The 22,864-nt window shown below is 72.5% G+C and overlaps 3 protein-coding genes across 5 annotated transcripts; 2 read left to right on the forward strand and 1 right to left on the reverse strand.

Moving 5' to 3' along the window:
* Window positions 1-4,090: 4,090 nt before the first annotated feature.
* On the reverse strand, window positions 4,091-5,278 carry LOC148054459 (uncharacterized). Its single transcript, XM_087767351.1, has 4 exons — window positions 5,110-5,278; window positions 4,785-4,886; window positions 4,463-4,588; window positions 4,091-4,390 (listed from the first exon to the last, which is right to left on the reverse strand). Exons 1-4 carry the CDS (start codon window positions 5,263-5,265, stop codon window positions 4,247-4,249), a joined length of 528 nt encoding a protein of 175 aa, XP_087623477.1. The 5' UTR covers window positions 5,266-5,278; the 3' UTR covers window positions 4,091-4,246.
* Window positions 5,279-5,387: 109 nt separating this feature from the next.
* CHKB (choline kinase beta) lies at window positions 5,388-9,612 on the forward strand. Its single transcript, XM_087767350.1, has 11 exons — window positions 5,388-5,543; window positions 6,122-6,230; window positions 6,340-6,453; window positions 6,651-6,784; window positions 7,027-7,131; window positions 7,494-7,552; window positions 7,741-7,828; window positions 7,930-8,038; window positions 8,219-8,325; window positions 8,462-8,543; window positions 8,681-9,612. Exons 1-11 carry the CDS (start codon window positions 5,404-5,406, stop codon window positions 8,735-8,737), a joined length of 1,104 nt encoding a protein of 367 aa, XP_087623476.1. The 5' UTR covers window positions 5,388-5,403; the 3' UTR covers window positions 8,738-9,612.
* Window positions 9,613-12,246: 2,634 nt separating this feature from the next.
* Window positions 12,247-22,247, forward strand: CPT1B (carnitine palmitoyltransferase 1B). Of its 3 annotated transcripts, none has more exons than XM_087764360.1 (19): window positions 12,247-12,373; window positions 14,493-14,652; window positions 14,735-14,874; window positions 15,301-15,472; window positions 16,001-16,102; window positions 16,194-16,331; window positions 16,607-16,684; window positions 16,771-16,878; window positions 17,092-17,176; window positions 17,277-17,472; window positions 17,953-18,138; window positions 18,215-18,320; window positions 18,911-19,027; window positions 19,285-19,449; window positions 19,832-19,966; window positions 20,611-20,763; window positions 21,330-21,443; window positions 21,686-21,778; window positions 22,121-22,247. In XM_087764360.1, exons 2-19 carry the CDS (start codon window positions 14,512-14,514, stop codon window positions 22,208-22,210), a joined length of 2,319 nt encoding a protein of 772 aa, XP_087620486.1. In that variant the 5' UTR covers window positions 12,247-12,373; window positions 14,493-14,511; the 3' UTR covers window positions 22,211-22,247. The 3 variants fall into 3 exon arrangements, with proteins under 3 accessions (XP_087620486.1, XP_087620487.1, XP_087620488.1); XM_087764361.1 differs by having other exon boundaries at window positions 12,283-12,369; XM_087764362.1 differs by lacking the exon at window positions 12,247-12,373 and adding an exon at window positions 14,235-14,366.
* Window positions 22,248-22,864: the final 617 nt, after the last annotated feature.

Raw genomic sequence — 22,864 nt, forward strand, 5'->3', positions numbered from 1 at the left:
GAGGGGCTGGGGGCTGTATGGTGCGGAGGAGGGAGGGGCTGGGGGCTGTATAGGGAGGGGGGCCCAGGGGAGGCTGTATAGAGGGGGAGCAGGCAGGTGCTGGCGGTTCCCTATGGAGGGGAGCGGGGGCTCTATAGGGGGGAGCAGGGCAGCACAGAGGCGCGGGAGCTGTATAAGGGGGGCCAGGACGGGATGGTATATGGGGGTACTGTGCGGGGGGCTGTGCGGGGGACCCTATGGGGGAATGGAGGGGGGCGTATAGGAGGGGCTCGGGGGGCTGTACAGGGACGGGCAGGGGGGCAGAGGGGGGCATGGGGACGGGCAGGGGCTCTATAGGGAGGTGCGGGGCTGTATGGGGAGGTGCAGGGGCTGTATAGGGAGGGGCGGGGGGTCTATAGGGAGGGGCAGGGGGTCTGTAGGGAGGTGCGGAGCTGTATGGGGAGGTGCAGGGGCTCTATAGGGAGGTGCGGGGCTGTATGGGGAGGGGCAGGGGCTGTATAGGGAGGGGCGGGGGAGGTGCAGGGGCTGTATAGGGAGGGGCGGGGGGGTCTATAGGGAGGTGCAGGGGCTGTATAGGGAGGTGCGGGGGGTCTGTAGGGAGGGGCAGGGGCTGTATGGGGAGGGGCGGGGGGTCTATAGGGAGGTGCAGGGGCTGTATAGGGAGGTGCGGGGGGTCTGTAGGGAGGGGCAGGGGCTGTATGGGGAAGTGCGGGGGGTCTATGGGGAGGGGCAAGGAGTCTATAGGGAGGTGCGGGGGGTCTATAGGGCGCTGTAAGGGGGGCAGGGAGCCGTACAGGGAGGCGGAGGCGGTGCAAGCCCGGCCGGGGCGGGCGGTGGCGGCCCCGGGGCCGCGCGGCGGGAGCTGTCCGGGGCCCGGTGCTGAAGGACCGGCACTGGCGGCCCGCGGCTGCCCGCGGCCCGGAGCTGCCCGGGGCCCGGTGCTGACGGCCCGGGGCTGCCCGGGGCTGAAGGACCAGAGCTGCCCGGGGCCCGGGGCTGAAGGACCCGAGCTGCCCGGGGCTGACGGCCCGGGGCTGCCCGGGGCCCGGGGCTGCCCGGGGCCCGGTGCCGAAGGCAGCCGGGGGCGGCGGGGGATGCAGGAGGTCCCGGCGGTTTCTGCTGTGGGGGCAGCGAGGGGCGGTGGAGGCCAACGGGGAGGTGGGGGCATTGGGGGGACACAGCGGGGGTCCAGGGGAGGGGAGGGCCCCGCTTTGGGCAGCGGGGCGCAGGAGGCGGCGGGGGGCCGCGCACGGGGCGGGCGGTGCGGGGGGTGCTCGGGGGGGTTGGGGGTCTGCGCCTTGGGGGGGGGCAGCGGGGGGCAAGAGGGGGGGGGGGGGTGGTGGAGGCTGGGGGGGGCCCGGCAGGGCTTGGGGGGTCCTTGCACTGGGGAGCAGGGGGGCACGGGGGGGCAGCGAGGGCAAGCTGCACCGGGGGCCTGGAAAGTGGGGGGCACAGGGGGAGGGGGACAGGGAGGGTGGGGGGCACCGGGGGCCGTAGGGGACCGTAGGCCAGCGTGTTTGGGGGGGCGTGCGGTGGGCGGCAGGACGCGGGGGGGCAGGAGCTGCTGGGGGCACTGGGGTGGCGGGGTCCAAGAGGCAGCGGGGGTCCGTGCAGTGGGAGCAGGTGACACTGGGGGGCCCAAGGGGAACGGGGGGCCGGGGCCCCTCTCCGCGGCTCCTTGGCCTCTGCCGGGGACCGTCTCACGGCAGGGCTGGGCCGTGCTCCCCTCGGCCGGCCACGCCACGGCCCCGCACCGGACCCCTCGTACCGGACCCCTCCCACCGCTCCCCGCAGCCCCGGGCAGCTCGGAGGGGCGCTGGCCCTGCCCCTCCACCTGCTCGGCCCATCCCAGGGGAGGCTTGGGGGCGCGGAGGACGCGGCCTCCCCAGTATCCGTACAGGCCGAGCGGACCCACTCGGGCCACGGCTCCCGCTCGGGGGCTGGCCGAATCCCGGGGGGGTTTTTGATCCATTCCCAGCTGCAGGCAGCAGCTGCCTGTAGGGCGCTGCCCATCCTGCGGGACAGCACCAGGGCAGCAGCAGGACACCGGGCAGCCACCACCCGTCCTTCCACCACCAACAGGCAATGTCCGCACCAGCTCCCGTCCCACCGGCCTCCCGCGGTGCTCCGCACCGGGTCCCTGGTCAGGGGTGGGTGCCCCTTCCCAGCCCCACAGGGCTCGGGGACTACCAGAAGGTGCTGGTGGGGCTGCACCCCCAGGATGGCTGCAGCGAGCCCCCCACGACCCCGCTCCCCGCCTGCGGCTTCCCTGGGGAGACGGGCAGAGAGGGGAGACGCTTTCCCAGGACAGGGCTGTCACCTCCCGGGAGCAGCGCGTGGTCTGCGGCTGGGGAAGGGCTGACCCCGCGGCATGGCAGGGCCCTCCCCGCACCCCGCAGCGGGGGCTCCTGGGGAGGAGGCTCTCAGAGGGGACGCCCCACAATCACAGTCCCTGGAAGGGATGGTGCCCCTGTGCTGGGCACTGGGGAGGCCGCCCCTCGAATGCTGTGCTCAGCGCTGGGCCCCTCACCCCAAGGCGGCCATGGAGGGGCTGGAGCGTGGCCAGAGCAGGGCAGCGAGGCTGGGGCAGGGGCTGGAGCCCAAGGCTGGGGAGGAGCGGCTGGGGGAGCTGGGGGGGCTCAGCCTGGAGAAGAGGAGGCTGAGGGGAGCCCTCATCGCTCTCTGCCACTGCCTGAAAGGAGGCTGGAGCCGTGGGGGTCGGTCTCTTCTCCCCAGGAACAAGCGATGGGACGAGAGGGAACGGCCTCAAGCTGCGCCAGGGCAGGTTTGGGTTGGGTATTAGGAAAAACTCCTTCCCCCAAAGGGCTGTCAGGCCCTGGCCCAGGCTGCCCAGGGCAGGGGCTGAGTCCCCATCCCTGGAGGTATTTAAAAGCCGGGGAGATGTGGTGCTTAGGGACATGGTTTAGTGGTGGCCTTGGCAGTGCTGGGTTAACGGTTGGACTCAATGATCTTAAGGGTCTTTTCCAACCTAAACGATTCTGTGATTCTATAAGTGATCAAAAAACGTGTGGATGTGGCGCTTGGGGACAGGGTTTAGAGGTGGACCAGGCAGTTCGGTGAACGGTTGGACTCGATGATCTCAGAGGTTCTTTCCGACCTTAACGATTCTATGATTCTTTGATTCTCCCCTGGGAAAGGCAGCCAGCAAACGAGGGGCTCCGCAGCACGGGGTGGGTCTGGGGACAGGGGCACAGAGTCCGGGCAGAGCAGGGGCTGTGGCCGTTCCCCTTCTGGCAGTCACCAGGCACAGCCTTGCTGCCGGCTCCTGCCCACGGCTCCCCACGAGCCTCTTCTCCCCTGGCGTCCCTTGCCGTGGGGCTCTGGCACCGCAGGCAGGGGCTACGGCGCACAGGGATAGACTCGGCATGAGCAGCCGCTGCTGGGTGTGTGGGGCCGGGCAGGGCCCCCCAGCCCCGTCTCTGACGGGCTCCTAGCTCCCAGCTTCGGGGAGGGCAGCAGAGCAGCACGGGCAGCAGCCCCTGCCCATGGGCCCTCTGGCCCCAGGCCCGCATTGGCCCCACGGGCGAGCCCTGTCCCTGCCCAGGCCTCAGCCGTGCCGCCCCACAGACCCCCCCAGCGCCCGCCCAGCCCCCTGGCCCTGCCCGGCCTCCCGCCTTGGGCAGGATCAGGCAGCCACGGCAGCAGGCAGATGGCACAGCAGCACAGATGCCCCCAGACCCCCCCGCAGACCCATCTGCTGCCGCAGCAGCCCAGAGCCCCCCCTCGGCCCGCGGCACCGCCGAGCTCTGCTCCCGGCACAGCCCGTGGCCCTGGCTGGTGCCGAGTGAGGGGAGAGGACTTAATCCCGGCTCAGGGCTGAGTGCTGCTGCCCCTCACAAACCTCTCCCTCCCCTCGCAGCCAAGCCGGCCCCTCCTGCGCCCCTTCCCCAGGGCCCCGCGCCCCGCAGGAGGGCAGCTCGGGCCGCCCCAGGGCTGGCACCCCTCTCCCTGCTGCAGCCCAGCCTCTCTGCCGGCACAGGGCGGGCGGCAAGGGCCGGCCGTGGGTGCCCTGACCTCAGCACCGAGGCCCCAGCGCCTGCCGGAGCGACCAGTCCCGGGCACAGACACCATCGGTCCCCAGCTTTTATTGTGTAGCAAAGGGCTCAGAGCAGCAACCGTCCATGAGGCGGGCTGGCCCCCTCCCCGCCGCGCTCAGCTGTCACAGCCCGGGTGAGGGGTGGCGGCAAGGGGGCTCTGCCCCTGGCGCGGGGACACCAGCGAGCCCTCACGAGCCCAACTCCCCCTTGGCCAGGAGAAGGTCCAGGTAGGCCCCGGAGATCAGGTCCTCCTCCTCGACTCCCAGCTCCTTCATCAGCCGGCGGGCCACGCACTCGCCGTCCTCCACAGTCTGCTCCTCGGTCAGCACCACCTGCGGACATGGGGAGGGTGAGTCCTGGGCGCCCCGGGGCCAGCACCCGCGCCCCAGTGGTGCCCCGCTCACCTCCAGCTCCAAGAAGTCCCCCAGCCCCTCCACGCTGTCCAGGTGCACCCGGGTCTGGCCCACGAGGTAGAGGAGGCGCTCCTTCCTCACCACGCCCAGCACGCCCAGCGCCTGTCCCAGCACCGCCTGCACACCGGGAGAGGAGCTGCCCGCCGCTGGCAGCCACCCCGGGAAGGGGCAGCCGCAGCGCCGGGCCGTGCCAGGCGGCAAAGCCGAGGGTACGAGCCCCCGGCGAGGCCCTGGACAGGCCATGAGGGCCGGGCGCCCCACGCAGCCCCTCGCTGGGGAGCAGCTGGGGCAGGGGGGGGCCCCCAGCGCTTACCTCCAGGCCGTCGGGGTCGTCCGTGGGGGTGACGCTGAAGCAGGAGAGCTTGGGGCCGAGGGCGTCAGGGCGCTCGTAGAAGATCAGCTCCCCCCGTCCGTCCTGGGAAGGTGGCGGGTCAGGGTCAGGGTCAGGGTCAGGCAAAGGCAGGGTCAGGGTCAGGCAGGAGAGGCAGGGGCAGGGTCAGGCTCAGGGTCAGACAGGGTCAGGGTCAGGCTCAGGGCCACGCCGGTCCCCCGGCCGCCCCTCCCCGAGCCCCCCCGCCTGCCGCCCGCGGACCCGCGCCCCGAGGCCCGCCACCCCCCGCCCCAGGCCCCGCACTCACCGGGGTTCGCCGCAGCTTGAGGCGGCCCCGCGGGACGCGGAAGAAGGTGTCGGCCTGGCCCAGGACTTGGGCCTGGGCTTGGGCTCGGGCCTGGGCTTGAGCCCGGGCCTGGGCCGGCGCCCTCAGCCGCGCCTTCACCTCCACGTTCCGCCGCATCCCCGCCGCTCAAGCCCATTGGCTACGCTTGGCTGCGTCATGGCCGAGCGCGCTTTGCCATTGGCTCAGCCAGCGCCAAGCCCCGCCCCGCTGGGCCGTGACGGGCGTCGCGGCCCAGCGGGGCGGGGCTTGGCGGCCATGGCGGCGGCGGGACGGGGCAGCGGGGCCGGGACCGTGCCCGCCGCCACCCGCCTGCAGGCCTACGCCTGGTGCCGGGAGTTCCTCGCCGGTTCCTGGAAGCTCATCGGGCCGGAGGAGTTCGGGATCGGGCCCGTCAGGTAGGAGGCGGAAGCGGGAGGCCGGAGCGCGGGGTGCGGTCACCCGGCCCCGCCCGGCCCCGGCTCCTCGGCACCGGTCTCCCTGTCCGACGTGGCCCCGTCGTGTCCCTCCCGACCGGTGACCCTGTCCTGCGCGGCCCGGTTGTCCCCCCCAGCCGGTGGCCCAGTCCCCACCCCCAGCCAGTGGCCCTGTCTTACGTGGCCCAGTTGCCCCTACAACCAGTGGCCCAGTCCCCGCCCCGGTGTCCGCGAGTTGCCCCCCCCCCTGCAACTGGTGGCCCTGTCCTACGTGGCCCAGTTGCCCCCACAACCGGTGGCCCAGTCCCCCAACCGGTGGCCCTGTCCTATGTGGCCCAGTCCCCCCCAGCCGGTGGCCTTGTCGTGTGTCCCCCCCAGTTGCCCCCCAACCGGTGGCCCTGTCCTGCATGGCCCGCTCGTCCCCCCAGCCGGTGGCCCAGTCCCCTGCCGGGTGCCCCAGTCCCCCTGACCCTCCCGCAGTTGCATCCCCCTCCCTGTGCCCCCGTTGCCCCCCCGCCCCGGCGAGCCCCCCGCAGCCCCTGACCAGGCTGTGCCCACAGCGGGGGGCTCAGCAACCTGCTCTTCAAGTGCGCGCTGCCGGAGCACATCCTCAGCGTGGGGGACGAGCCCAGGCAGGTGCTGCTGCGCGTCTACGGGGCCATCCTGCAGGTGAGCGCGGGCGGCGCCGGGACCCCCCCGGGCAGCTGCGGGGCTCAGGGCTCGGCCGGCATCTTCCCCCCGGCCCGGGCCTGGCAGCCGCCCCGCATCTCCTGCGCAGGGCGTCGACTCGCTGGTGCTGGAGAGCGTCATGTTCGCCATCCTGGCCGAGCGGGCGCTGGGGCCGCGGCTCTACGGGGTCTTCCCCCAGGGGCGGCTGGAGCAGTACATTCCGGTACGGGACGGGCTCTCCCCCCGGCCCCATCCTGCGGGAGCCCGCCTCGGGGGGCTCCTTGCCGCGGGGGGCTCCTCGCCCCGGCTGCGGCCAGCTGCCGCAGGAGGAGACGCCCCACGGCGCTCCTCGTGCCGCCGAGGGCAGAGCCGGCTCCCCGGGGCGGGCAGGCTGCTCACATCGCTGCTGTGTCCCCCCAGAGCCGGCGCCTGCGGACCGAGGACCTGCGGGACCCCGACATCTCCAAGGAGATCGCGGTGAAGATGTCCCGGTTCCACGGCATGGTGATGCCCTTCAACAAGGAGCCCAAGTGGCTGTTTGGGACCATGGAGTGGTGAGGGCAGCTGCTGTCCTGCGCGGGCGCAGGCTCCCAGATCACCTCAGCCCCTGAAATCCCGTGGGGTCTGGAGCACAGGGAGGTTTCCCAGCTGGCTGCTGGCAGGGCCCACGGGGACGGGGCGCAGAGCAGCTCCGCGGCAGCTCCGGCTCTGCGCTGGGCTGGGGAGAGGGGCGATGTGGTGGGGTGGCAGCGCCCAGGGGTGTCTGTCCCACGCGGGGCTGTCTCCTGCACTCCAGGTACCTGAAGCAGATTTCGGAGCTCACCTTCCCCGAGGAAGGGCAGCTGAAGAAGTTCAACCACCTCAAGACTTATAACCTGCAGGAAGAGATGAAGAGCCTCAGGTGAGCCGGACCTGCCTGCCGGCATGGCGCAGTGCCGGGGCTGCCCTGTTTCATTGCCAGCCTCCTCGCGGGCAGCCCAGGGCGGCTCAGCTTCTCTGGAAACCGATCTCTTCTGTCCCGTGTCCTTGGAGGGTGCCCTCCACCCGCGGGCCCTGCGTGGGCGCTGGGGGACAGCTCTCGGAGCGGTCCTTGCATCCCTGGGGCAGGGTTCCTGCCGGGTTCCTTGCGCTCTGGATCCCAGCTGCGTCCGTAGCTCTGTCCGCCCACGCGCAGTGGCAGCAGCGGCCCCCGCGTCCCTGCGGCTGGTGGGCGAGGGCCGGCGGGTCCTGCCCCTGCTGAGGCCGCTCTCCCCTGAACTGCAGGGAGCTGCTGGAGTCCACCCCCTCACCGGTGGTCTTCTGCCACAACGACGTCCAGGAGGGTGAGTGCGGTGGGCGGGCGGCTGCTGCCCCTCGCGGAGGCCTGGTCCTGCAGCCGGTCTCTCTGCCTGGGCTGCCCAGCGGAGCCTGCCCGCCCCTGGGCACGGGCTCGGCTCCTGCCCCTGCCCGCAGCCGCCCCCGGCGCCGGGGCAGCTGGTGGGGCCCCCGAGCCAGCCCCGTCTCTGCGCAGGGAACATCCTGCTGCTGGCTGGCCAGGAGGCTTCCTCCTCTGACAAGCTCATGCTCATCGACTTCGAGTACAGCAGCTACAACTACCGGTGGGTCTGGGGGCTGCGGGGGGCTGGGCTGGGCCCCGCGCAGGGGTCCGGTCTCCCGCTCATGAGAGGCCGGGGCTCTGCTCACCCTCCCCTTTCCCCAGGGGCTTCGACATCGCCAACCACTTCTGCGAGTGGGTTTACAACTACACCCACGATTCCTGGCCCTTCTTCAAGGCTTCCCTGGAGAACTACCCCAGCCGGCAGCAGCAGGTAGGGCTGCCCTGTCCCTCGGCAGCGGGCAAGGGCTGCTCCCAGCGAGGGGGTCGAGGCAGGGGGGCCCTTGCGGAGGCTGGCAGGGGTGTGCCAGACGTGGTGGTGCCGGGGCGGTGCAGGCAGCCAGCCCCCTGCCCGGTGTCGGCAGCGTCCCTGCCTGCTCTGTTCCCCTTCCAGCTGCATTTCATTCGGCATTACCTCTCGGAGGACTCGGGGCGACGCGGGGACACTACGCACGAGGAGCAGGCCCGCATCGAGGAGGAGATGCTGACGGAGATCAACCGGTGAGGGGCACGCCGGGGCGGAGCGGGGTCCCTGCGGCTGCGGGGGCCATCCTGGGGGCATGTCCCCCGGTCCCCGCTGCACAGAGAGGGCAGCATCCCCAAAACCCTGGCGGGGCTGACGGCTGCTCTCCATCAGGTTCGCTTTGGCCTCTCACTTCTTCTGGGGCCTGTGGTCCATCGTGCAGGCAAAGATCTCCACCATCGAGTTCGGGTACCTGGTGAGCGCTGCCCGTGGGTGCCTTGTTCAAGGCTTGCCCGGGGATCCCTTGCACATCGCCCCTCCCCTGACGCGGGGTGACGGGGCTGGGGGTGGTGGGGGGCACGGGCAGTCCCCAACTCCCCTTTTCCGCCCCAGGACTATGCACAGAGCCGTTTCGAGGCCTACTTCCAGCACAAGGCGCAGTGCTCCTGAGAGCGGCCATGCCAGCCCTGCCTGCGCCCGCCTCGACTCCGCAGCCTCCCCCTGCCTGCCCCGGCAGCGCCCGTGCCGCGGGGCATCCCAGGGACGTGGCGTCCTCTCCTGGGTGGGCTCCCCCCGTGCTGCGAGGGGGGCTGCTGCCCAGAGCGGGACTGTAACGGTTCAGGGAGTGGGTCTGCCCAGGCGCGTGCCCCTGGAAAAGGGGACGCCCTGCTTGGAGAGGTGGCACACCAGCCGTGAGGCCGTGTCTGTGCCGCCGCTCCTGCAGAGATGGCCCCTGGCAGAGGGGGGAGGCAGTTGCCCCAGCCCTGCCTGCCCCTCTGGTGCTGCCTGCGGCTGCCCTCCTGCCCCTGGCACATCCTCCTGTGGCAGTGCGTCCCTTGCCTCTGCGCCGCTGGCATGGAGCGGGGCTTGAGCTGCGGGTCCTGGCCGGTGGGAGCCCTCTGCCCCAGCCAGCAGCGGGAAGGCTGGTGCCGCCTGGACCAGGGGGAACGGCTGTCCTGGCTGTCCTGGCTGCCCCTTGCACGGTCCTGCCCGCAGCTGTGGTCCTGCCCGCGGAGGGGCGTCCAGGCAGGGGTGCTGAGAGGTCCCAGGGTGCTGCTGGGGGCAGGGGGGTGCAGGGGACCTACACTCGCATCTCATTCCCCCCCGCACCCCTCCCAGAGCTCTGGGGCTGGGGCAGCACCTGAGAGCGGCTCTGCCAGCCCCCGCGCCCCGGCCTGGCTTCCCTGCGGCTCGTGGCTGCGTGGCGTCACTGCTCGGCTGGGCTGGGGCCCGGGGGCCGGGGGCTGCTCCTCCCTTCCCCTCCCCTCCCGACAGCAGAATGTAAACTGTCCTCAGACCAATAAACGCTGCGGTGGTGCACGGTGCCTGCTTGCTCTCCATGGCCCCATGGCCACCACCTCCTCCCTGCTCGCCCCCAGCCCCGGGCTCTCCCGGGCCATCCTGCCTCCCGCTGCTGGGCTGTTGCAGCGGCCGGGGGGCCACCCCACAGCAGCATGTGCCAACCCGCTCCCCACATCCCTCTCCGCAGAGCCACCAGCCCGCGCTGGGGGGGTCGGCAGGGGCTGTGGCTTGGGACAGGCAGCGGGTGCTGCAGCTTACGCCTGCCCGGGGCCGGGCTGGAGGGGACAGCGGGGGGCACGGGCTGCGATGGAGACACGGGAGGCCCAGGCCGTGTCCCCCACCTCGCCCTGGAGGGTCTCGCCCATCATAGCTGCTCCGGTTTGTGCTGTGGCAGAGGAGATGCTGCCCCATCTCCTCCCGCCCGCGCTGCTCCAGGGCCTTCGGTTACTGGGTGCGTCCCCGGGGGCTGCCTGCTGCTGTCCTGACCCCTGCAGCCCCACCGCCGAGGGACAACGCTCCGCGGGCACTCGTGGGGAGCAGGCAAGCGTGCCCCTGCCCCATGGTCTCTGATTCCCCCAGAGCCGGGGTGCTGGGTGGCTCGTGTCCGCCCTGCTCCAGGTCGCCCCAGCCCCCCAGGACCTTCCTGGCCCGTGGTGCAGCCAGCAGAGCCCCAGGGCCGTGAGCTGACCGGGGCACACAGGGCCCGGCCGTGTGTGCCCAGCCGTGGCTCTGGGGTGTCTACGGCTGCCTGGCCCCACGGGGAGCCGGGCTCGCCCCAGACCTCAGCCCCACACCCCCAGTGCAGCCCCGGGGCTTCGGGCCCTGGTCCTGACCCAGCCCGTGCTGCTGGTGCTGGGGGCTCAGCTCCGCTCCCCGGTGCTGCCGGTGGGGCTGGCCTGGCGGGCGCAGGGAGCGGGTGCGTTGGGGTGCTGGTGCCCCAGGGGGTGCAGGAGGCTGCGGCGGCAGCTCTGCACCCCCTGCAAGGAGAGCCTGGCCCCCCCGGCACACAGCCCCCATGGGGCTCTGCCAGCTCCCGGCCGGACCTGGCAGCGGGTCATGGCACTGCCCGTCCACGCCGATGAGCACAGCTTCGGCACGGTGCAGCTCTTCGACAACATCTTCCTCATCAGCAGCTCCCAGGGGCGGCAGGGGCTTGTGGCTTCGCCTTCCTGTTGGCCACCTTCCCTGCACCCCCCAGCCGGGGCTGCGCTGCCATCTGCCCGGCCCCGGCTGCCCCGGCCCGGAGCTGCCCGCCGGCACACATGGAGCCAAGCATGGGGCGGCGTGGGGGGCCGGGGCCTGGTGCTCCCTCTCAGCGCTCGCCCAGCTCCTCTTTCACCCGCACAGTGGCTATTTATAGCCCCACGGCCGGCAGGCAGCTCGGCAGGGCATGGGCCAGCGGCTCCTTCCCCACCGGCCACCCAGCCCCGGAGCCGGGAGCGGGGCAGAGGCCTGCGGGTCTTCCCGGGGCTGGGCAGGGGCTGAGCCCCGGCCGTGGCGGGCACCAGGCATGCGCCTGAGCGGACGGGCAGTCCCAGCAGCGTGCAGGGGGCACGCACACACGTGTGCCCCACATGCACCCCTGCCATCGCCAGGGCAGCAGCCCTTCTGCCGGGCCGGGGTCCGGGGGGCCATGGCCGGGGGCTGTGCTGCTGCTGCGCCGGAGCCCCCGCCAGAGCCCTTCAGCTGCGGCCGGGCAGCGCAGGCAGCACGGGCAGCTGCCCGCGGCCTGCTCCGGGGCGAGCGGGAAGGAAAGGCCGGGGCCTCCCGGGCACGGCGGGCAGCGGCCTCTCTGCCTGCCCTTGCCCGGCGCTGCCCCGCTCCGCAGCCGTGGCACGGCAGGATCTGGCCCTGCAGCCCTGTACGGCCCAGGGAGCGGGACAGGCCCTGCGCAGCCCTGCCCGCGCACGGAGCCCCGCGACAGCCCACGGCCACGCTGCCCACGGCGGGGCCGGGACGGGGAACCGGCTGGCAGCGGTGTGGGGACCTGCCTGTGCGGGCAGGGACCTGCCCAGGGGAGCCCGTCTGTGCTTGGGGTGCGGGGCCAGGGTGCCGGCTGGTTCCCAGGGCGCGGGTGCCTTCTTGGGGGAGACGGTCCCTGCCCGGGGACGGCAGTCCCTGCCCAGGGGTGCAGGTCCCTTCCTGGGGTGTCGGTCCTTTCCTGGGGTATCAGTCCCTGCCCAGGGTGCGGATCCCTTCCCGGGGGTGTCAGTCCCTGCACAGGGATGTGGGACCCTTCCCACGGTGTTGGTCCCTGCCTGGGGTGCTGGGTCCCCTCCCGGGGTGCAGGTCCCTTCCCGGGGTGCAGGTCCCTTCCCGGGGTGCGGATCCCCTTCCTGGGGTGCCGGTCCCCTCCCGGGTTGCGGGTCCCTGCCCAGGGTTGTGGGTCTCTTCCCGGGGTGCTGGTCCCCTCCAGGGGTGCGGGTCCCCTCCCAGGGTGCCGGTCCCTGCCTAGGGTGTGGATCCCCTTCCCGGGCCGTCGGTCCCCTCCCGGGATGCCGGTCCCCTCCCGGGGTGCAGGTCCCTGCCCAGGGGTGCGGGTCCCCTCCCGGGGTGCCAATCCCCTCCCGGGCTGTCTGTCCCCTCCCGGGGTGCGGGTCCCCTCCGGGGGAGGCCGGGGGCCGCGGGCGGCGCGGGGGAGGAGCGGGGCGGCCGCCGCTGCCATTTCGGGCCATGGAGCGGGTCCCGCCCGCCGCCGGTGTCCGGTTACCGGCTCCGGGGCGCAGCGGGCGCAGGGAGCCGCCGTCCCCGGGGCCGCCGCCCGCCGTCCGCGCCCCCGAGCAGGTACCGGGCACCGGGGCGGGCGGGGGGAGCCCCGGGGGCGGCGGCGGCGGCGGCGGCGGCGGGCGGGACCCCGCCGGCGCCGGGGGACCCCGCACCCGCCCCGCCCGGCGCCGGCCCCCACCCGCGTCCGCGGGGCCCCGGGCGGCGGGGGGGCTCGGGGGGGCTCCGGGGGCCGGCGGCGGCTGCTGGGGGGCCGCCCCCGAGGGGCTCCGGCCCGGCCCCGGTGACCTTGCGGCGCTCGCTGCGGGGCGGGGGCCCACGGCGGCCTCGGCCCACCCGCGGACAGGGCCCCTGCGTGTCCCCGTCCCACCGCGGTCACGGGCCCTGCGTGTCCCCCTCCCACCCATGGACATGGCCCCTGCGTGTCCCCGTCCCACCCGTGGTCACGGGCCCTGCGTGTCCCCCTCCCACCCATGGACATGGCCCCTGCGTGTCCCCCTCCCACCCACGGACACGGGCCCCTGCGTGTCCCCCTCCCACCCATGGACATGGCCCCTGCGTGTCCCCGTCCCACCCATGGACAGGGCCCCTGTGTGTCCCCGTCCCACCCGCGGTCACCGCCCCTGCGTGTCCCCCTCCCACCCATGGACACGGGCCCTGCGTGTCCCCCTCCCACCCGTGGTCATGGGCCCTACGTGTCCCCCTCCCACCGCGGTCACGGCCCCTGCGGGGTCCCCGGGAGCCTGTAGTGACACTGCCAGGCCGTGCCATGCGGTGCCATGCAGCGCGGTGCCAGGCTGTGCTGTGCTGTGTGGTGCCATGCAGTGCCACGCATGGTTCTGTGCAGCGCCGTGCCCCGCTGTGCCGTGCCATGCCATGCAGTGCCGTGCCGTACTGCGCCGTGCAGTGCAGCGCTGCATGATTGCCTGCGGCGGGGTGCGGTGCAGCGCAGCCTGCAGCCATGCTATGCCATTCGGTGCAGTGCTGTGCCATGCCGCGCAGTGCTGCGCTGTGCCGCGCAGTGCCGCGCAGTGCAGGTGATTGCCTGCAGCGGGGTGCGGTGCGGTGTGGTGCAGTGCAGCTTGCAGCTGGGCAGTGCCACACAGCGCAGTGCACTTTAGTGCAGGGCGATGCGGTTTAATGCAGTGCCGCGCAGGCGCCATGTGCTGCAGTGCCGCAGCATGGCGCAGCACAGCGCGGAGCAATGCAGGACAGGGCAGCGTAGCCATGCGGTGCAGCGCAGTGCGGGACAGTGCAGTGTAGCCGTGCGGTGCGGTGCAGCGCAGTGCGGTGTAGCCATGGGGTGCAGCGTGGTGCGGTGCAGTGCGGTGTAGCCATGGGGTGCAGCGCGGTGCGGTGCAGTGTGGTGTAGCCGTGCGGTGCAGCAGTAGCATTGTGACTTGGCTCTCGCCGTGCTGCTGCTGTTTGCCCTCGGCCCAAGGACGCCCTTGTGGAAGGGCACCCTTTGCCCGCCCGCACCGGGGGCTCCCCTGGGCTCCAGCAGCACCCGTGGGCCCAGCAGCCCTCGGGCTGAGCCGCGGGCCAGCACCGGCTGTGCCGTCACCAGGGGGTCCCCGGGGACCCCGCGGGAGCCTGGCTGTGCCCGCAGAGGGGTCCCTGCTCGCCCCACAGCTCCTGCTGCTGCCTCGGCCGGCGGCATTCCCGGCACAGCCGTGGCTGCCTGCGCAGGGGCGGCGTGTGCCCTGTGCCGGCGCAGGGGCAGGTGCTGCCCCATCCTCCGAGGGTTTCGCCGCGGGCAGGGGCCAGGCAGCTGCCCGTGAGCAGGGGTGTGTCCCCACCGCCATCCCCTCTCCCCGGGCGCTGGGGATGGTGCCGGGGCCGGAGGCGGCACTGACCCTTCCCTCAGTGGGCGCCCGGCCAGCGCCGCGTGACCGGAACGGGGCCGCGGCAGGCAGCACGCGCACCGAGCTGGCGGGCTCCCATGGGACGTGGCCGTCCTGGCACTGCTGCAGGCACGCCACCTCCCAGGCCGCTCCGGTGCCCGTGCGCCGCGCTGGCCCGGGCAGCGCCGCGGTGGAACCCCCCTCCACAGGCAGGGGCACCCGCTGCCCCCGCCATGGCTTCGGTCCCCGAGCTGGGGCGCTGGGGCCGGGCAGGGGTCCCCCCTCCATCCCGGGCAGCGGGTGCCAGGGGTGATCATCCCCGTGCCCCCCCGCAGGTGCCGGCAGACCCCCAGGATGGCGGAGGCTCACCAGGCCGTGGCCTTCCAGTTCACCGTCACCCCCGAGGGGTTGGACTTCCACCTCAGCCGCGAGGCCGTCAAGCAGTTCTACCTCACCGGCATCTCCTCCTGGAAGAAGCGCTTGGTCCGCGCCAAGGTGGGCCCAGCCGGGGGCTGCCGGACGGTCGGACCCCCCCATCCCCACCGTCCCCGCCGCCCTGACCCCCCTGTGCCCACAGAACAGCTTCCTGACCGGCGTCTACCCCGCCTCCCCCTCCAGCTGGATGGTGGTCGTGATGGCCACCGCCGGCTCCTTCTACTGCCAGGTCGACCCCTCCCTGGGGATGATCGCCCGCATCCGCCACTGCCTGCCTGAGAGGTGAGCGCGGGCAGCTCGGCCGGGGGGACCCCCTCCCCCCCAGCCCACGGGCCCCCAGCCCCATCCCTCAGTGGGGACCACCGCCCATGTCCCACCCAAGGGCATGGTCCCACCTGCCATGCCCCTCGGTGGGGACCTCCCCACACATCCCCCAACCCATGGGCACGGCCCCACCTGCCCTGTCTCCCAGCGGCACCCACCCACACGTCCCCAGCCCCCCCGGCATGGCCGTGGTGAGCTGCGGCATCCCCAGGGGGTCCCACCCCACACATCCCTACCCCATGGGCACAGCCCCGCGTGGGGACCTCCCCCAGGTCCCGCTACGCGTCCCTCAGCACCACGGGCATGGGGCACGGCCCTCCGTGGGGACGTCCCCTCATGTCCCCCAGCCCATCGTGTCCCCCCTCACCCCCTCTGCCCCCGCAGCCGCCTCCTGACCTACGAGAGCCGGACGATGGTGAGCGCCGCGCTCTTCTCCACCGGCGTCTGGCTCTCTGCCGTCCTGCTCTTCCGGCAGGCGCTGAAGCTGCTCCTCTCCTACCACGGCTGGATGTTTGAGCCCCACGGCAAGATGAGCCGCAGCACCAAGATCTGGGTGGTGAGCGGCGCCTGCAGCTGGCACCAGCACCAGCGCTGGCACTGGCCCGGCCGGGCAGGGCAAGTGGTGCCGAGTGGGGTGCTGCCAGCGCGGCTGCAGGAGGATGCTGCGGCGTGGGTGCAGAGTGCCTGTGTCTGCATGCATGGGTGTGCATGGGTGCATGTGCACACGTGTGTGTGTGTGGGCACATGCAGCATGGTGGGTGCCAGGGTGCTGCGAAGCTGCTGACGGCGGGGATGAGCTGAGCCTGCTCCGTGGCACGGAGACGGTGGGTGCCGGGGGCGCAGGGGAGCCGCAGGAACTGGGCAGCGAGGCCGGGAGCCCCGTGCAGCTCTGCCCCGGGTGGGCACAGGCAGGAGCGGCCGCCCAGGCCGGGGTGTCAGGGCAGCGGGCAGGGCCGGGACCCGGCTGCGGTGCAGCAGGCACATGCAGGACTCCCAGTGCCAGCAGCAGGAGCTGGTGTGCGGGTGATGCACGGCCACGCCGTGGTCCTGCAGCTCTGCTCCATCCTCTCCGCGTGTCCGGCAGGCGCTGATGAAGGTGCTGTCTATCCGCAAACCCCTGCTCTACAGCTTCCAGACCTCTTTGCCCAAGCTCCCCGTGCCCCCCGTGGAGGCCACCATCACTCGGGTAAGGGGCTGGGATGGGATGGGATGGGGACAGGGGGTCCGCCCGCGATGGGACGGGGATGGGGGGGTCACACCGAGCCTCCTCCCTGCAGTACCTGGAGTCGGTGCGCCCGCTCATGGATGATGAGAAGTACAGTAAGATGGAGGTTCTGGCCAAGGAGTTCAAGGAGAAGACGGCTCCACGGCTGCAGAAGTACCTGATCCTCAAGTCCTGGTGGACAACCAACTACGTGAGTACCCTGGGCTTCACCGGTGCTGGAGACGGGGACCACCGCCACGTCCCACCCCCCGACGGCCGTACGGCCGTCGGGGGGTGGGACGTGGCGGTGGTCCCCCTGCCTCCAGCACCAGGGATGATGACCCCAACCCAAGCCCACGGTCCTGCCGTCCCCCCATGATCATGGGAAGGGGGAACTTGGGTCCTCCTGGCTGCCCCAGCTGGGTGATTAGGGGCAGGGGGTATTGCGCCACGTCCCCATCCCTGTCCCCATCGCTGTCCCTGCAGGTGAGCGACTGGTGGGAGCAGTACGTCTACCTGCGCAGCCGCAGCCCGCTCATGGTCAACAGCAACTACTACGCCATGGTAAGGGGGGGGCAACCACCAGCATGACAGAAACCCTCACCAGGTGCCCCCCGGCATCGTCACCGAGCCCTGTCCCTCGTCCCCAGGATTTCCTCTACGTGACCCCCAGCCACATCCAGGCTGCCCGGGCGGGTAACGTGGTGCACGCCATCCTGCTGTACCGCCGCAAGCTGGACCGCGGGGAGATCCCCCCCGTGAGCACCCGTGGGGCTGGGGGGGTCCGGCGGGGCTGGGGGGGCGGTGGGGAGAGCAGGGGAGGCTGTGGGGCAGGGCCAGGGGGAGTCGCCGTGGGGCTGGCACGGGGTCCCGGGGCTGCTGGGGGGCTCAGGGGGGTCGGGTTGGGGGGTGCAGGGGGTGGAGGTGGGGGCGCAGGCGCCCCGGCCCCCCCTCACCGCTGCCCTGCACAGATGATGGCGCTGGGCATCGTGCCCATGTGCTCCTACCAGTCGGAACGGATGTTCAACACCACCCGCATCCCCGGCAAGGAGACAGGTACGGGGGGCCGGGGGCACCCCATCCCCCATGCGGGGTCCGTCCCGGGCAGGGTCCCGGGGCCGCGGGGTGGCCGTGACACCGGTGTCCCCCCGCCCAGACACGCTGCTGCACCTGATGGACAGCAAGCACTTGGCCGTCTACCACAAGGGCCGCTTCTACAAGGTCTGGCTCTACTACGGGGGGCAAGTGCTGCGGCCCCGCGACCTGGAGCTGCAGTTCCAGCGCATCCTGGATGACCCCTCGCCCCCCCAGCCCGGCGAGGAGCGGCTGGCGGCACTCACCGCCGGCGAGAGGTGCCGGCACCGCCACGGGGTCCCCGCGCTCCGGGCAGGCTGCGGATGCTGCACGCGCTGCCTGGGGCGGCGGGAGCAGGGCACGGCGGGGTGGAGGGGATGCTCCAGGATGGGGACCCTGGGGCCACCCACGGGTGGGGGCTGTGGTGTGGGTTGGGGCATGGGAACGGTGGGCTCAGGAGCCTCAGCGGGACGGCGGGCATCGCCAGTCCCGCACCCTCACGGCTCCTGGTGCTGGACCCTGGGGCCACCCCTGGGTGGGGGCTGTGGCGTGCGTTGGGGTGGTGGGCTCGGGGGGCTTTGCAGGACGGTGGGCGTCACCAGCCCCACACTCTCACACTCATGGTGCCGGACCCTGGGGCCACCCCTGGGTGGGGGCTGCGGTGTGGGGCACGGCAGTGGGCTCGAGGGGGCTCGGCGGATGGTGGTGGATCTGGGCATCGCCAGCCCCCCACGCCCTGATGCCGGCGGTGCCGGCAGGGTGCCCTGGGCCGAGGCTCGAGCCCGGTTCTTCAGCCACGGGAAGAACAAGGCATCGCTGGACGCCATCGAGCGGGCAGCCTTCTTCCTGACGCTGGATGAAGAGGAGCACGGCTACAGCCCGGGCCAGGAGGGCTGCATGGACGCCTACGCCAAGTCCCTGCTGCATGGCCAGTGCTACGACCGGTGGGCACCTCCCCAGCCCCCTGCCCCAGCCCCCCGCCAGGGCGCCCGCCCTGCCCTCACCGCCCCCTCCCCGCAGCTGGTTCGACAAGTCCTTCACCCTGGTGGTCTACAAGAACGGGAAGCTGGGGGCCAACGCCGAGCACTCCTGGGCCGACGCGCCCATCATCGGGCACCTCTGGGAGGTAACGGGGGGCGGGGGGGACACCCCTATGGGGCTCCCCAAGGATGGGAGCCCCCATTGGGCACGCCCAGCTGGCACCCAGGGGCTGGGAACCCCCAGTTGGGTACCCCCAGAGGTGGGCACCCCCAGTGCTGGGCACCCCTGTTTGGCATCCCCAGGGTGGGTACCCCCAGGCTGAGCACCCCCGGCTGGGCACCCCAGTTGGGTACCCCCCGGCTGGGTACCCCAGTTGGGCACCCCCAGTGCTGGGCACCCCTGTAGGGCATCCCCAGGGTGGGTACCCCCAGGCTGAGCACCCCTGGCAGGGCACCCCAGGGCAGAGGACCCCCAGTTGGGCACCCCCAGGGCTGGGCACCCCTGTAGGGCACCCCCAAGCTGGGCATCCCCCTCCTAGGGGCAGTGGGGTCCCAGGGGCTGCCCGGGGGAGCTGGGACAAGCTGGGGTGAGTGGCGCTGCGGTGGGGGGGGGGTGTGGGGCAGCCCTGGGGTGAGTGGGGCAGCCGGGGGGTGGATGGGGGGGATGGGGCGATGCTGGCAGGCTTGGGGGTCCGCAGGGCCAGTGGCCCAGGCTCAGGGATGCCTCTCCCCCCAGTACATGCTGGCGACAGACAAATTCCAGCTGGGCTACACCGAGGGGGGGCACTGCCTGGGCGAGCCCGACACCCTGCTGGCCCCCCCCCAGCGCCTGCAGTGGGACATCCCCCAGGAGGTGGGTCTGACCCCCAAGTGCCAGGCAGGCTCTCGGGGTCCTCCTGCGCCCCAGGGCAGCGGGGTGGGCTCTCTGCACCCCAGCCACCCCCTGCGCCCTACAGCATCCGTGCACCGGGGTCCTGTTGGCCCTCCAGTGTCCCAGTGCCCCTGGCTGTGCCCACCGCAGCTGAGCGCCGGTGCCCCCCCGCCCCGGGCGATGGGGGGCCGGGGGCTGGTGCCGTGCACCCCGTCCGCCACGGCTGCGCCTCTCTGCAGTGCCGTGCCACCATCGAGAGCTCGTACCGCCTGGCCAAGGCGCTGGCCGACGACGTGGACTTCTGCTGCTTCCAGTTCTCTGACTTTGGGAAGGGGCTGATCAAGAAGTGCCGGACCAGCCCCGACGCCTTCATCCAGATCTCCCTGCAGCTCGCCCACTTCCGCGTGAGCTGCCCTGGACGGGACGGGGACGGGGATGGGGACAGGGATGGGATGGGATGGGATGGGATGGGATGGGATGGGATAGGATGGGGATGGGGTGGGGTGGGATGGGGACGGGGACAGGGATGGGGACAGGGATGGGGACGGGGATGGGGACAGGGATGGGATGGGGATGGGGATGGGGACTGGGATGGGATGGGGATGGGGATGGGGATGGGGATGGGGATGGGGACGGGGATGGGGACAGGGATGGGATGGGGATGGGGATGGGGATGGGGATGGGGACAGGGATGGGATGGGGTGGGATGGGATGGGGACGGGGACGGGGATGGGGACAGGAGAGCATCCCCCGGGCACACCCCGGTCTGACCCGGCCTCTCCGCAGGACAAGGGCTGCTTCTGTCTCACCTACGAGGCCTCCATGACGCGGCTGTTCCGCGAGGGCCGGACGGAGACAGTGAGGTCCTGCACCGCCGAATCCACCGCCTTCGTGCGCAGCATGGGGGACGCCCGGCAGACCGTGAGCAATGTGCCGGGGTCCGGGTCTCCGGCCCCCCGCCCCTCCTCCCCGCATCTCCCCTCCGAGCCCTCGGCTCCGTCCTGCTGTCCCCGGGCGGGTCGGGGCTGTCCCTGCACAGCCTGGCTCAGGCAGCACCTCCCCTCTCTCCGGTGGTCCCATCCCCTGGGGAGGTCCCCATCCCTCAGAGGTCCCTGTCACTAGGGGAGGTCCCCATGCCTCACAGTGGTCCTCATCCCTTGGGGAGGTCCCCACCTCTGGAAGATGTTCCTATTCCTTGGGAATGACCCTGTCCCTGGAGAAAGTGCCCATCCCTCAGGGAGGTCCCCATCCCTGGAGGAGGTCCCCATCCCTCATGGAGGTCCCCATCTCTGGGAGAGGTCCCTGTTCCTTGGGGATGTCCCCATCCCTAGAGAAAGTGCCCATCTCTGGAGGGGGTCCCTGTGGAGGTCCCCATCCCTTGGGGACATCCCTGTCCCTGGGAGAGGTCCCCATCCCTCCAGACCGTCTCCCCCGGAGCTGCACAGCCGTTGCCTCCCCCAGGCAGGACCGGGGAGGACTCATGCTGTGCAGAGCACCCGGGGTGGCCGGGCTGGGGACAACGGGACCCCAGCCTGCCCTGGCCCTGAGCCTGGCTCTCCCCGCAGCGAGCCGAGCGCCAGCGGCTCTTCAAGCTGGCGGCCGACAAGCACCAGCACATGTACCGCATGGCCATGACCGGGGCCGGCATCGACCGGCACCTCTTCTGCCTCTACGTGGTGTCCCGCTACCTGGGGGTGGAGTCCCCCTTCCTGGCCCAGGTGAGCCCGGGCGGGCGCGGGAGCACACAGCACCACGCAGCGCCGCACAGCACCGCGCCGTGATGGCGACGCATGCGGAATGCGGGACGCTGCATGGGCACGCAGGGGAAAAGCCGCCCCTCTTACACGTGTCACCAGCACATGTGTGTGCAAGGGCTGCAGGCACTGCACGTGGCCTGGGTGCACGCGTGCAGCTGCCATCGCCGGCGTGTCACAGCAACGGCACCCTCTGCCTGTCACCCGCTGCCGGGCTGTGCATGGGCAGTGGGGTGCAGCAGGGTGCAGTGGGGTGCAGAGGTGTGCAGTAGGGCGCAGCAGGGCACAGCAGGGCGCAGCGGGGTGCAGTGGGGTGCAGAGGGGTGCAGCAGGGCGCAGAGGGGTGCAGCGGGGTGCAGCAGGGCTCAGAGGGGTGCAGCAGGCTGCAGTGGGGCGCAGCAGGGCACAGAGGGGGTCAGCAGAGTGCAGTGGGGTGCAGCAGGGTGCAGCGGGGTGCAGTGGGGCACAGTGGGGCGCAGAGGGGTGCAGCAGGGCACTTGGCCGGAGGCACTGATGCCCGGGCTGGGCAGGTGCTGTCGGAGCCCTGGCGCCTCTCCACCAGCCAGACGCCGCAGCAGCAGCTGAAGCTGTGCGACCTGAACAAGCACCCCGACCACGTCTCCACCGGCGGCGGCTTTGGCCCCGTGAGCATCCCGGGGGCGTGATGGGGCCTGGAGGGGGCTCAGCAGGGGTGGGGGTGTGCAAGGGGCAGGGGAGCAGGTGGGCGAGGAGTGTGGTCTGTAGCACATACCCCTCCGTGGCTCCGGGTCAGGCGCGTGCCCACAGTGGGTGCCCCCTGCCCCAGCCCCACAGCCCAGGTGGGTGCCCCGGGTGGGTGCCCGCTGCCCCTGGGGGTGCCGTGGCCTCACTCATCACCCCCCCGCAGGTGGCAGATGACGGCTACGGTGTCTCCTACATCATCGCGGGCGAGAACCTCATCAACTTCCACGTCTCCAGCAAGTTCTCCAGCTCCGAGACGGTGAGAGCCCCGGGGCTGGGGCCGGGGGGCTCCCCCGAGCAGGGGGCTGGGGCTCCCCAGGCAGGGCAGGGCAGGGCTGGCAGCGGTGGCTTCCCCCGTGCTGCAGTTGCTGTCCATGCTGTAGGGTCTGTGGGGTCCCCGTGGGCCTGGGGCAGCCCCCGACCCTGACCCTGACCCCGACCCCAACCCTGACCCTGACCCTGACCCCGCTGCATCCCAGCCCCTCTCCTGTGGGGGTCCCACAGGCCTGTGCTGCCTATGCGGGACCTGCTGGGGGTCCCGGGGCGCAGGGGGTGCCCCAGGGCCAGCGGGGGCTGGGGGTTCATGGCTGCTGCCCCGCAGGACTCGAAGCGCTTTGGGAGGAACATCCGCCAGGCCATGCTGGACATCGCCGAGCTCTTCGACAAGCCGGCCGAGAAGGCGAGGAAGTGAGGGGGGGTGGGCTCAGACCCCAGCCCGGGGGGGGACGCGGAGCTGGGGCTGGCGGGGGCTGCTCCGAGCCCCGGTGCTGGGCGAGGTGGGTGGGGGGCAGCGAGGGTGGTGTTGCTCTGTACATGCTTCCAATAAAGGCTGTTGGTGTGAGCCCCCGGCCAGCTCTGCGCCCGCCGTCGGGCTGGGGACCCCCGCCTCGGGCCCGCGCACCCCGCGCTGGGGACCCCTGCACCCGCCGCGTCCCCACGGGGGTCCTGGCAGCGTGCCGGCAGCCGGCGGGCACTGGTGTGGGCAGCGGGTGCGTCAGCAGCTCCTCGGGCAGAGGATGAAAGGCACCGTGGGGCGGTGAGCGGCGAGCCGGTGAGCGGTGAGCCATGCCTGCCGCCAAGCCGTGCCCGCCGGCCGCCTGCGTAGCAGTGACGGAGAGTGTGCAGCGGGGCACGGCGGCAGGGACGCGTGCTGCGCAGAGCCCCTCGACCGTGTCCGGCATGGCGGGGCGCCTTGTCCCGTGCAACGCCCGACGTTGGAGGCGGCCAGCGCCCTGCTCCCGCCGGTGGCCAGCAGCCGTCGAGCTTGCAGAGCTTGGGCACAGCCCGGCCAGCACCCGCAGGGTGTCTGCTGGGGGTGCGGAGTCCTGCCAGCGCTGGAGCCCCC

The sequence above is a fragment of the Nipponia nippon genome, unplaced genomic scaffold, assembly GCF_047370975.1.
Source record: "Nipponia nippon isolate SJK-2023a ecotype South Korea unplaced genomic scaffold, ASM4737097v1 scaffold_3, whole genome shotgun sequence".
Lineage (NCBI taxonomy): Eukaryota > Metazoa > Chordata > Aves > Pelecaniformes > Threskiornithidae > Nipponia > Nipponia nippon.